Below are 14085 nucleotides of genomic sequence, written 5' to 3'. Positions count from 1 at the left end.
GTGGTTTATCATGATGGAGGCAGTGAACTGGGAGGATTATAAAATTTAACAAGATCATGAGGGGTACTCTTTAAGCCTTACTGTCAGGATCCGGACTGGTATGCGGGGAGGACACTGGTGGTGGATCCTCTGTGTCAGTGAGGTGATGACGTGGGCCGTACCAGGGGAACGGAATCTAAGGGGTTAATGGTATTCACCAGAGCCCGCCGCAAAGCGGGATGGACTTGCAGCGGCAGGTAACCCCCAGGTCGTTCCACCCGATAGCGACTCAACCTCACTGACAGCTGAGACAGGCGCGGTACACAAGGACTAGACAGAGGCGAGGTCAGACGTTGCAGAAGGTCAGGGCAGGCAGCGAGGTCCGTAGTCAGGGGCAACAGCAGAAGGTCTGGGTACACAGGCTTGGGAACACATAATAAACACTTTCACAGGGCACAAGGCAACAAGATCCGGCAGGGAACGGAAGGGGAAGCAGACTTTAATACACATGGAGCAGATGGAAGCTAATTAGGGTGATTGGGCCAGGCACCAATTAGCGGTGCGCTGGGCCTTTAAATCTGAGAGCCCCGGCGTGTGTGCGCCCTAGAGAGCGGGGCCGCGCGCATCGGGACCCAGCAGATCATCGGGACAGGTGAGTGGGATGGGATGCGATCCGCGGACGGGCACTTCCCGCTAGGCGGATCCCATCCCCGCCGGGCACGACAGAGCAGCATCTCCGGTAAGCGCTGCTGACCGGAGCGCTGCAGGGCAGAAGACGCCGCGATCGCTCCGGAGGAGGAGGGGGACTTGTCATTTTGTTGTTTTTGGCCTGAAAGGCACTGCTGAAAACCCACAGTATTAGGGCCCAGTCACACTACTGACTATCCACCTGGATATTCTGAGCGTAGCGGCCGCCTCCGATATCAATCAGTGATAGGACTGGGCGGGCCTGGGGCGTCCTCATTCATGTTCATTCTTTCGGCAGGTCTGGAATCTGCAATTTTCACGGTGTGAACAGGTGAACAGAAAACACATTAACACCATTGTTAAATGTATGAAACAGAATTCCTGAGCAGAATTCCGCTTAGAAATTCCATCGTGTGAACGCACCTTTAACTGGTTGCCAAGAAACCGTGATACCTGGTATAGGGAAAGGAGAAGCCGGCATCAGCCCTGACACTGATGCAAGGGGCAGTGTGGTGGCACTAAAAACTACGCTGTGGTGGTCCTGCCGCTGTGGTGGTCCTCCTACACTAGGAGGTGGTGGTGGAGTATGAGTCGTGACTGTGTGTCATCTCCGTGCTCATCTGCGTATTCGAGGGCAAGGTATGAAACACCGCAAATTAAACCAAAGCAAGCCTATTGAAGTTGTAGGATGCCATGTTGGCCTTGAACGCAGCAGGCAGCCATTATATACACAAGACACTTGACCCCAGGGCAGGGGGCATAAAAGGTCCCTTATTGCCGGAGCAGTCGCCCTGAAGAGGGCCCAGTGTTCTCTAGCACCAGCCTTGCCGCAGAGCGGAGCACGTCCTGACAATGAATTCTACAATCTGTTTCTTTCTGGCAGGTTACGCTGCGATTTCACGCTTGACGGGAAAAATGAAAACACAGTTTATCAGCCCAAAAGAGCGGGCGAGGGACGGCGGAGGAGATTAAATGCATGAGGGGGAACAGAAAATGAAAGTTATCTATCCAGAAAGGAGATGAGGGGGGAGATGGGAAACACATTCACATGGATGACAGCGAAATGGGCGCCCTGTGAAGCGTGCAGCGAGGGGGGTTGGCATGGAAACGGGAAGAACAACATGGAGGGGGATTCACATAAAAAGATGGGGGGGGGGGCTCAATGTGGAACCCTGTAAATATGATTCACTGTTTTCTGTATATCAGGGATTCTGGAAAGTTGTGACCACCTAAAGCAGTGGTCTCAAAACTGTGCACCTCCAGATGTTTGACCACCTAGATTAGTTGACCACCTAGATTGATTGACTACCTAAGGCAGTGGTCTCCAAACTGTGGACCTCCAGATGTTTGACCACCTAAAGCAGTGGTCTCCAAACTGTGGACCTCCAGATGTTTGACCACCTAAAGCAGTGGTCTCCAAACTGTAGACCTCCAGATGTTTGACCACCTGGATTAGTTGACCACCTAGATTGATTGACTACCTATAGCAGTGGTCTTCAACCTGCGGACCTCCAGATGTTGCAAAACTACAATTCCCAGCATGCCGGGAGTTGTAGTTTTGCAACATCTGGAGGTCCGCAGGTTGAAGATCACTGACCTATAGCAATAGTCTCCAAACTTTTGACCTCCAGATATTTGACCACCTAAAGCAGTGGTCTCCAAACTGTGGACCTCCAGATGTTTGACCACCTAAGGCAGTGGTCTCCAAACTGTGCACCTCCAGATGTTTGACCACCTAGATTAGTTGACCACCTAGATTGATTGACTACCTATAGCAGTGGTCTTCAACCTGCAGACCTCCAGATGTTGCAAAACTACAACTCCCAGCATGCCAGGACAGCCAACGTCTGTCCGGGCATGCTGGGAGTTGTAGTTTTGCAACATCTGGAGGTCCGCAGGTTGAAGATCACTGACCAAGCAATGGTCTCCCAACTGTGGACCTCCAGATGTTTGACCACCTAAAGCAGTGGTCTCCAAACTGTGGACCTCCAGATGTTTGACCACCTAAAGCAGTGGTCTCCAAATTGTGGACCTCCAGATGTTTGACCACCTATTAATCAGTGGTCTCTAAACGCCTAGATTGATTGACTACCTAGAGCAGTGGTCTCCAAACTGTGGACCTCCAGATGTTTGACCACCTAAAGCAGTGGTCTCCAAATTGTGGACCTCCAGATGTTTGACCACCTATAGCAATGGTCTCCAAACTGTGGACCTCCAGATGTTTGACCACCTAGATTAGTTGACCACCTAGATTGATTGACTACCTATAGCATTGGTCTTCAACCTGCGGACCTCCAGATGTTGCAAACCTACAACTCCCAGCATGCCCGGACAGCCAACGGCTGACCGGGCATGTTGGGAGTTGTAGTTTTGCAACATCTGGAGGTCTGCAGGTTGAAGATCACTGAACAAGCAATGGTCTCCCAACTGTGGACCTCCTGATATTTGACCCCCTAAAGCAGTGGTCTCCAAACTGTGGACCTCCAGATGTTTGACCACCTGGATTAGTTGACCACCTAGATTGATTGACTACCTAGAGCAGTGGTCTCCAAACTGTGGGCCTCCAGATGTTTGACCACCTATAGCAATGGTCTCCAAACTGTGGACCTCCAGATGTTTGACCACCTATAGCAGTGGTCTCCAAACTGTGGACCTCCAGATGTTTGACCACCTAAAGCAGTGGTTTCCAAACTGTGGACCTCCAGATGTTTGACCACCTAAAGCAGTGGTCTCCAAACTGTGGACCTCCAGATGTTTGACCACCTAGATTAGTTGACCACCTAGATTGATTGACTACCTATAGCAGTGGTCTTCAACCTGCGGACCTCCAGATGTTGCAAAACTACAACTCCCAGCATGCCCGGACAGCCAACGGCTATCCGGGCATGCTGGGTGTTGTAGTTTTGCAACATCTGGAGGTCTGCAGGTTGAAGATCACTGAACAAGCAATGGTCTCCCAACTGTGGACCTCCAGATGTTTGACCACCTCTAGCAGTGGTCTCCAAACTGTGGACCTCCAGATGTTTGACCCCCTAAAGCAGTGGTCTCCAAACTGTGGACCTCCTGATGTTTGACCCCCTAAAGCAGTGGTCTCCAAACTGTGGACCTCCAGATGTTTGACCCCCTGGATTAGTTGACCACCTAGATTGATTGACTACCTAAGGCAATGGTCTCCAAACTGTGGACCTCCAGATGTTTGACCACCTCTAGCAGTGGTCTCCAAACTGTGGACCTCCAGATGTTTGACCCCCTAAAGCAGTGGTTTCCAAACTGTGGACCTCCTGATGTTTGACCCCCTAAAGCAGTGGTCTCCAAACTGTGGACCTCCTGATGTTTGACCTCCTAAAGCAGTGGTCTCCAAACTGTGGACCTCCAGATGTTTGACCCCCTGGATTAGTTGACCACCTAGATTGATTGACTACCTATAGCAGTGATCTCCAAACTGGGGACCTCCATAAATTTGACCGCCTAGAGCAGTGGTCTCCAAACTGTGAGCTTCCAGATGTTGCAAAACTACAACTCCTAGCATGCCCGTACAGCCAACAAAGACCTATTCATTTGTATTTATTAGTATCCTGGGTTTCTGTCCTTGTCCTGCACGCAGCTGAGGATCTGTTACAATGTATCAGTGCGTCAATCCCTCTGAATACACAACAGCACAAGTATTTCTCCTGTTCTGGACGCTGAGAGCTTTCACCTGATTTATAGAAACTGCAGCTGTGCAAACAGGACTAAGTGGGGGTGGGAGGGGAGCTCTATTCTCGCAGCCCCGCGCCGCGGATCTGACACAGTGTACAATGAGAAGCGGGATGTCCCCTTTAAGTGCAGCTGACAGCTGACACGGCAGCGATTATCCTTGCTGCTGCTCATGACAGCGATTTACCCCAAATCCTACAAAATCGATGGTGTCTGACATTTTGCCTGCACGTGGCATATTTATTTCTGTCAAGTATGTACGACGGTATCGTTTATCTCGATATATAATGGAAGAGCAGCAGAACGACAGCAAATGGAGGAAATAAGATCTAGAGACCCCAAGGGCCCTGAACAACTCACCAGTTTACCATTCCTTAAAGAAGTATTACGAATTCTTAATAATTTTATTTATTTTTTTTATTTTTTTTAAATCAACTGGTGCCAGAAAGTTAAACAGATTTGAAAATTACTTCTATTAAAAAATCTTAATCCTTCCAGTACTTATCAGCTGTTGTATGCTCCACAGGAAGTTGTATTTCTTTCTGGTATCCTTTTCTTTCTGACCACAGTGCTCTCTGCTGACACCTCTGACCATGTCAGGAACTGTCCAGAGTACAAGCAAATCCCCATAGCAAACCTCTCCTGCTCTGGACAGTTCCTGATACGGACAGAGGTGTCAGCAGAGAGCACTGTGGTCAGACTGAAAACAACTCCAGAAAGAAATACGACTTCCTGATAAGTACTGGAAGGATTAAGATTTTTAAATAGAAGTATTTTCACAAATCTGTTTAACTTTGTGGCACCAGTTGATTTAAAATAAATAGTTTTCCACTGGAGTACCCCTTTAAGCATAGCATTCAATGGGGGAGATTTATCAAAACCTGTGCAGAGGAAAAGTTGCTGAGTTTCCCATAGCAACCAATCAGATCGCTACTTTCATTTTGCATAGGCCTTGTTAAAAATGAAAGCAGCGATCTGATTGGTTGCTATGGGCAACTCAGACACTTTTCCTCTGGACAGGTTTTGATAAATCTCCCCCTATGTCTATAGAAGCACCGGAGGTAGCCAAACACGTGCTCGGTTATCTTTGGTGCTCCTATAGATAATACATTGAGTGCTGGCACGCATGCACGGCTGGCTGCTCTATTCAAAACAAAGGCTTGGGGGGTCCCTGTTCTCAAGTCGTATCCGGTCGGACCCCCTGCAATCTGACACTTATCCCCTATCCATCGTCACCCAATGAATGGAATTCAATTTTCCCGACGATCTCATTTATACTGAATGGAGAGTTGGTGCGCATGCGCAGCTTGGAACTCCATTTGAAAGAAAGACATTGGCCCAGTTCTCAAGAACATGAGTGGTCCCAGCATCCGGACCCCCTGCAATCTGACACTTATACCCTCTCCATAGAATTTACTGTCTCTGGCACTCCCATAGATACTGAATGGAGAACTGGTGCGCATGCGCAGCTTGGCACTCCATTTGAAATAAAGATATTGGCCCAGTTCTCAAGAACATGAGTGGTCCCAGCGGCCGGACCCCCTGAGATCTGACACTTATCCCCTATGCATTGTCACCCTATCCATAACATTTACTGTCTCTGGCGCTCCTATAGATAATGAATGGAGAGCTGGCACGCATGTGCAGCTTGGCACTCCATTTGAAATAAAGGCATTGGCCACTTTCTCGTGAGTGGTCCCAGCGGCCGGACCCCTTGGGATCTGACACCTATCCCATATCCTGTGAAGGATTTATCCAGATAATTTCTTCAACAACAAAAAACAGCACCACTAATGTCCTCAGAGTGTGTGGTATTGCAGCGTCCATTAAAGTTAATGGAGTCAAGTGGTGGCTGAAGACAAGGGTGGTGCTGTTTTTGGAAGAAATTAGCTCTGTTTTTTTAAATCCTGGTTAATCCCTTTAACCCTGTCCAAGGGCCAGATTATATAATGGATAAAGGGGACAACTGTTTTAGTTCTTCTACCTTTAGGAGGTATCCCAGAGGGATAACCTGAAGCACCTGGGCCCCAATGCGAAACCTGTTACAGCCCCCCTTCGTCAACCATAACCCATACATCCCATCTCTGTAGGGTTGCGCTTTAAAACTGTCCTGTAAAGGATGGAACTTTTGCAAATGTTTCCCTAAAGTGGGCAGGGCTTAAACAGAAGGGACAGTAATGACTGTGACATAGAGGGGAGAGATGAGGGGACAGTAATGACTGTGACATAGAGGGGAGAGATGAGGGGACACTAATGACTGACACACAGGGGGAGAGATGAGGGGACACTAATGACTGACACACAGGGGGAGAGATGAGGGGACACTAATGACTGACACACAGGGGGAGAGATGAGGGGACACTAATGACTGACACACAGGGGGAGAGATGAGGGGACACTAATGACTGACACACAGGGGGAGAGATGAGGGCACACTAATGACTGACACACAGGGTGAGAGATGAGGGGACACTAATGACTGACACACAGGGGGAGAGGTGAGGGGACACTAATGACTGACACACAGGGGGAGAGGTGAGGGGACACTAATGACTGACACACGGGGAGAGATGAGGGGACACTAATGACTGACACACAGGGGGGAGATGATGGAACACTAATGACTGTGACACACAGGGGAGAGGTGAGGGAACACTAATGACTGTGACACACAGGGGAGAGATGAGGGAACACTAATGACTGACACACAGGGGAGAGATGAGGGGACACTAATGACTGACACACAGGGGAGAGGTGAGGGAACACTAATGACTGTGACACACAGGGGAGAGGTGAGGGAACACTAATGACTGTGACACACAGGGGAGAGGTGAGAGAACACTAATGACTGACACACAGGGGAGAGGTGAGGGAACACTAATGACTGTGACACACAGCGGAGAGGTGAGGGAACACTAATGACTGACACACAGGGGAGAGATGAGGGGACACTAATGACTGACACACAAGGGAGAGATGAGGGAACACTAATGACTGACACACAGGAGAGAGATGAGGGGACACTAATGACTGACACACAGGAGAGAGATGAGGGGACACTAATGACTGACACACAGGAGAGAGATGAGGGGACACTAATGACTGTGACACACAGGGGAGAGATGAGTCTATGGGGGGAGGGGGCATGTCGTAACGTCACGACCCCAACAGCACACATTCAGCTTTCGGGAACTAAATGTTCTAAACGCTGGGGTAATGGAGCACCCCTTTAACAAATTTGTCAAGCCCTATATACACTGCTCAAAAAAATAAAGGGAACACTTAAACAACACAATGTAACTCCAAGTCAATCTGTGAAATCACACTGTCCACTCAGGAAGCAACACTGATTGACAATCAATTTCACATGCTGTTGTACAAATGAAACAGACAACAGGTGGAAATTAAAGGCAATTAGCAAGACACCCCCAATAAAAGAGTGGTTCTGCAGGTGGTGACCACAGACCACTTCTCAGTTCCTATGCTGCTTCATGGCTGATGTAATGTTCACTTTTGAATGCTGGCGGTGCTTTCACTCTATTGGTAGCATGAGACGGAGTCTACAACCCACACAAGTGGCTCAGGTAGTGCAGCTCATCCAGGATGGCACATCAATGCGAGCTGTGGCAAGGAGGTTTGCTGTGTCTGTCAGTGTAGTGTCCAGAGCATGGAGGTGCTACCAGGAGACAGGCCAGTACCTCAGGAGACGTGGAGGAGGCTGTAGGAGGGCAACAACCCAGCAGGACCGCTACCTCCGCCTTTGTGCAAGGAGGAGCACTGCCAGAGCCCTGCAAAATGACCTCCAGCAGGCCACAAATGTGCATGTGTCCACTCAAACAGTCAGAAACAGACTCCATGAGGGTGGTATGAGGGCCCGATGCCCACAGGTGGGGGTTGTGCTTACAGCCCAACACCGTGCAGGAAGTTTGGCATTGGCCAGAGAACACCAAGATTGGCAAATTTGCCACGGGCGCCCTGTGCTCTTCACAGATGAAAGCAGGTTCACATTGAGCACATGTGACAGATGTGACAGTCTGGAGACGCCGTGGAGAACATTCTGTTGCCTGCAACATCCTCCAGCATGACCGGTTTGGTGGTGGGTCAGTAATGGTGTGCAGTGGCATTTCTTTGAGGGGCAGCACAGCCGTTCACGTGTTTGCCAGAGGTAGCCTGACTGCCATTAGGTACCGAGATGAGATCCTCAGACCCCTTGTGAGACCAAATGCCGGTGCGGTTGGCCCTGGGTTCCTCCTAATGCAAGACAATGCTAGACCTCATGTGGCTGGAGTGTGTCAGCAGTTCCTGCAAGAGGAAGGCATTGACACTATGGACTGGCCCGCCCATTCCCCAGACCTGAATCCGATTGAGCACATCTGGGACATCATGTCTCGCTCCATCCACCAACACCAAATTGCACCACAGACTGTCCAGGAGTTGGCGGATGCTTTAGTCCAGGTCTGGGAGGACATCCCTCAGGAGACCATCCGTCACCTCATCAGGAACATGCCCAGGCGTTGTAGGGAGGTCATACAGGCACGTGGAGGCCACACACACTACTGAGCCTCATTGTTACTTGTTTTAAGGACATTACATAAAGTTGGCTCAGCCTGTAGTGCGGTTTCCACTTTGATTTTGAGTGTGACTCCATATCCAGACCTCCATGGGTTGACAAATTTGATTTCCATTGATAATTTTTGTTTGATTTTGTTGTCAGCGCATTCAACTATGTAAAGACGAAAGTATTTCATACGATTAGTTCATTCATTCAGATCTACGATGTGTTATCTTACTGTTCCCTTTATTATTATTGTGAGCAGTGTAGATGCTAGGCAATTTTGTTAATGACTGTATGCACTATATGGCAGTCCTATACATGTATGTTACATTTCAATATTATAGCAGGCCCCCATATATATATATATATATATATATATATATATATATATATATAGCGCATTTAACCAGGATTAGAAAAACACTATTTCTATTTTTCCAAAAAACAGCGCCACACTGTCCTCAGGTTGTATATGGTATTTCAACTCATCCTTATTCACTTCATTAGAACCAAGCTGCAATACCACACACAAACTGAAGACAAGAGTGGTGCTGTTTTCCGAAAGAAAGCATTTATTTTTTATTCTGTACAACCTCTTTAAGAAAGCTGAACATTTGGTCTGTCATGTGACCCGAGTAACAAGAATGTAATTGGTCAAAGTCCTAAGCAAACAAGACTACAAGCTGCACCCCAAAGGTTCGGGCAAAAGACATAACAGGACGCTACAAATATACAGAAGCATTGACCAGCCTTGGGCTATGTTCAGGCAACTTTGCCATTTTTGCAAAAACACCTAAACACAACCGGTATGCCCCAAGATGCTTGTGAAACTACAACTCCCAGCATGCCATGACACAGTTGAAGCTTGGCATTTGTTGTTTTTACAAGAGTTGGAGAAATCTAACAAAAAGTATATGTCACTTACCCACACTCCATGGTGCCTCTGGCTCCACCGTATCTGCCGAAAAACTTTAGATCGGCCATTTAAGCCCCGCCCACAACCTTATCCGAGTGCCCGACGATCTCGCCCAGTTGTAATTCCAAACCTCGGCATCTACGGTCCATAGAGTACGTTCGTACTCTACATAAAAGTACGGTAAAATATAAGCCTAATTTAGTAGGCCGTAAAAAAGCGAAAAGGAAAATAAAAATTAGCAGCTTGTTAGGAAATAGTCTGCGGTGTACCGCCCTCCCCGTTATGTAATAGGTTTATATCGCCTCTGCTCCGGGTATTTTTTTTATTTTTTTTTCCTCCTCCTAACGATGTCACCTCGTTAGAATGACTGAGAGCGTAGCAGGGACACTTAGGATGGAGGGGGGGGGGGGGGGGTTGCCATGGCAATAAGGGCCTGCTGGTGCGCGGGAGGCCTGCCCTGTTACTTTTCTAAATTAAATATAGGGAAGAGTGGAAAATCTCGTTATGAGACAATAGACGACCGAGCGCGCGGCTGCCGGCTCTCATCTCCGCGCTCAACAAGTTGTGCAACATCTGAATCCCGCGGTGGCACCTCAGAGCTGTGTGGTCTCTGATACCTGTACTTATCATGAAAAAATATATATATATATATATATATATATACGGTGCTTCTTATTTACAAATGTTATTGATATCTTGTTCTGGGAAAGTTGGGTCAACATGGATTTGTAACTGTAGTTGTCATTCATGTCTTGGACTTTTCATCCGCTTGGGTATCAGTACGAAATCAGATCGATGTATTGGAAGGCACATTAGTTAGGAGGCGACGTCCAATATGGCGGACATTACACAGGAGACATCGTTGAGTTTTTCTACAGCCCTACAGTATACAGTGATCCCTCAACTTATAATGGCCTCAACATACAATAGTTTCAACATACAATGGTCTTTTCTGGACCATTGTAACTTGAAACCAGACTCAACATACAATGTACGGACACTCCAGATCTGTGAAACATGTCAATGGCCGGAAGAACCGACCAATCAGAATGGATATTTCACTGGTAAAACCCATGTATTACTGAAGCGCATGCACTGACTGATGTCTGGTAGCGCCCCCTACAGTACAGGGAGGTATTACATGTTCTGTACTCTTTACCTGTATTACCGAAGTGTATGCACTGACTGGTGTCTAGTAGCGCCCCCTACAGTACAGGGAGGTATTACATGTTCTGTACTCTTTACCTGTATTACTGAAGTGTATGCACTGACTGATGTCTGGTAGGGCCCCCTACAGTACAGGAAGGTATTACATGTTCTGTACTCTTTACCTGTATTACTGAAGTGCATGCACTGACTGATGTCTGGTAGCGCCCCCTACAGTACAGGGAGGTATTACATGTTCTGTACTCTTTACCTGTATTACTGAAGTGTATGCACTGACTGGTGTCTGGTAGCGCCCCCTACAGTACAGGGAGGTATTACATGTTCTGTACTACTCTTTACCTGTATTACTGAAGTGCATGCACTGACTGATGTCTGGTAGCGCCCCCTACAGTACAGGTAGGTATTACATGTTCTGTACACTGTTCTGTGCCAGGGTTACCTTTAGGTGGGGGCGACTCCATTTTCCTTTTTTAGGACATTGCGTGTACTGTACAGGACCCCGAAGAAGCTCCTGTCCTCTACATAGACCAGTGTTTCCCAAAGAGGATGCCTCCAGCTGTTGCAAAACTACAACTCCCAGCATGCCCGGACATCCTTTGGCTGTCCGGGCATGCTGGGAGTTGTAGTTTTGCAACAGCTGGAGCCTCCATGCTTGGAAACACTAACATAGACAGTGATTACAGCTCCCAGCAGATCTTTATTACTTTTATATGTAAGGATTTTCTTTATCTATATTAGTTATCTGCTTATTTTTCTTAAATCCTCACTTTTTCCTATTTTTGGAGACATTTTGGGGGCTGCAGAACCAATTACCAGGTTTCCATAGAGTTATGGTCTCAACATACAATGGATTCAACATACAATGGTCGTCCTGGAACCAATTAATATTGTAACTTGAGGGACCACTGTAGTTTACAACGAGGCAGAACTTGTAGCTTCTGGGCCCCAATGCAAAATCTGCAACAGGGCCCCATGTGCCAAATATTAGACTGGTTTCTTATAGGACAGACGGGCTTTGGGGCCCCACTTAGGCATCAGGGCCCTGAAGAGACTGCTACCTCTGCACCCCCCTATAGCTACGCACAGAGTTCACCCATGGGAAACATTCAGCGTTCAGGGTCTATCCACGTGGCAGAATTTCCGCCTGCGGCCATATTGGTTTCACCCAGCTTTTCCAGAAACAAAAATAACAAAGAAAAAGATGGACAGGATTTCACACATGGGGTCATTTAGTTTTCCTACTAGTAAGTTGCGATATAAGAAAGAGAAGGATATAGCACCAAGACAACCAATGTAGAAACAGTAAAGGCAGCCATATTGGTTGTCACCCAGCTTTCCCAAAACACAGATAGAAGAAAAAGCTGAATAGAATTTGTATATGTATCTCTGTTATAACACAACTTTCCATTCAGGATTCTAGTGAAGCCAAATTGCCAATCCTTTGTAAACTGTGATATTGGCCATATTGGTTGTCACACAGCTTTCCCAGAAACTGACAAAATTAAGGTATGTCAAATTAACATTTGTCTATGAATATTTCTTATACCAGGACTTACCATTCGGGATTCTGGTAAAGATGAATGACCACTGCTGTGTGAACTGTAATAGCGTCCTTACTTGTTGTTACCCAGCTTTTCCATAAACTGTCAGAGCTAAGAAAAGCCTGGACAGAATTTCACACATTGGGGTCATTCAGCTCATGAATAATAAAGACTTAATAAAAGAAAGTGATATATCACTGTGACCACCTTTATAGAAGCAGTATGGCCGCCATATTGACTTCTTTCCCAGGCTGAATACAGTTTGTATCTGTACCTCTCTTCTACCAGATTCTGAGAAAGCTGAATCACCAATCTTGTATGAACTGTTCTATCGGCCATTTTGGATGTCACCCAGCTTTCCTAAAAATCGATATAACTAAGAGGTGTCAATAGTAAAAGGGAAAACATCCTAAATGAAAGTCTGCAGAATAATTCTTCAACCCCTGCGGGAGCTATATTGGTGCCCATACTGGTTGTCACCCAGCTTTCCCAGAAACGAATATAACTAAGAGGTATCAATAGTGAAAGGTGAAACATCCGAAATGAAAGTATGTAGAAGAATTCTACAACCATTGGGGGAGCTATATTGGTGCCCATACTGGTTGTCACCCAGCTTTCCCAGAAACGGATATAACTAAGAAAAAGTTTATGGGACAGGGTGGAAACCTCCAATATGGCGGACATTATATTTCACATATGGGGTCATTCACTTTTCATAGAGTCCTGAACGGTCAGTCCTGAGAGAGCTTTAAATGTGACAACCTTTGTAGGAGCTGTAAGACGGCCATATTGGTTGTCAGCCTGCTTTCCCAAAAACTGATAGAACTAAGAAATCATGGTTGTATCTGTTATGGAGAAAAACTGTTGACATCCATAATGGTGGACAATATAGTTCACATAAGGGGAGGGGGGACATTCGGCTGTCCTGGAGTCCTGAATGTCCTACTATGCACCAATAATAGATAGAGACATATATTACGGAATTATCAGTTTCTAGTAAAGATGAGTGACAATCAATATGGATGACATTATAGATCACACAGGGTCATTCAGCTTTCCTAGAATCCTGGTTTAGTTTGAGGTTAGAAAGTGGAATCAGGAGCAGAGTCTATACGAGTGATATCCAGCACGGCCGACATTAGAGTTCACTTACGTAAGGAGTCATTCATCTTTTCTGGAGTCCTGAATGGTAAGTTGCCCTTGTTATGTAATATTAGAGAGGCGGGAATATATCAGGAGTAGAGTCTGTGCTAATTGACAAGATGAGTGACATCCCGCATGGCGGACTTTACAGTTCATATTGCCACGGGGACATTCAGCTTTCTTAGAGTCCTGAATGGCAGGTCTGGTCTCATGTTGATCAGGGAGCCGGTGTTTTTCTGGCTGCGGTGTGAATATACATGTGACAGCTGAAGCCACGACGCGCCTGCACAAGGCTGTTTCCCCAAACACGGTCTGCGGATAATCGCAGATAAGACGTTTATGTAAATAATGCGCAGATGCCTGACACGCTGATAGCGTCTCCCGTGTGGATCCTGTCGCCT

At 47.0% G+C, this 14085-nt stretch overlaps 1 protein-coding gene across 6 annotated transcripts in view; it reads right to left on the bottom strand.

The window, feature by feature from the left end:
* Nucleotides 1-14085, bottom strand: part of LOC130367768 (potassium channel subfamily T member 2-like) — a 333948-nt gene that overhangs the window by 250187 nt on the left and 69676 nt on the right. Inside the window, exon 1 of one of the 6 annotated variants that reach the window (XM_056570515.1) lies at nt 9843-10130. The exons of the other annotated variants lie outside the window; for them this stretch is intronic. Within the exon in view, the coding sequence (XP_056426490.1) occupies nt 9843-9901 (59 nt within the window). The 5' untranslated portion in view covers nt 9902-10130. Of the gene's footprint in view, nt 1-9842; nt 10131-14085 lie in introns of those variants that run through there. 6 annotated transcript variants of the gene reach the window in all.

Source organism: Hyla sarda, chromosome 4 (genome assembly GCF_029499605.1).
Source record: "Hyla sarda isolate aHylSar1 chromosome 4, aHylSar1.hap1, whole genome shotgun sequence".
Taxonomy (NCBI): domain Eukaryota; kingdom Metazoa; phylum Chordata; class Amphibia; order Anura; family Hylidae; genus Hyla; species Hyla sarda.
Note: the sequence above shows the minus strand (reverse complement) of the source record. Positions and strands in the feature narration are given on the sequence as shown.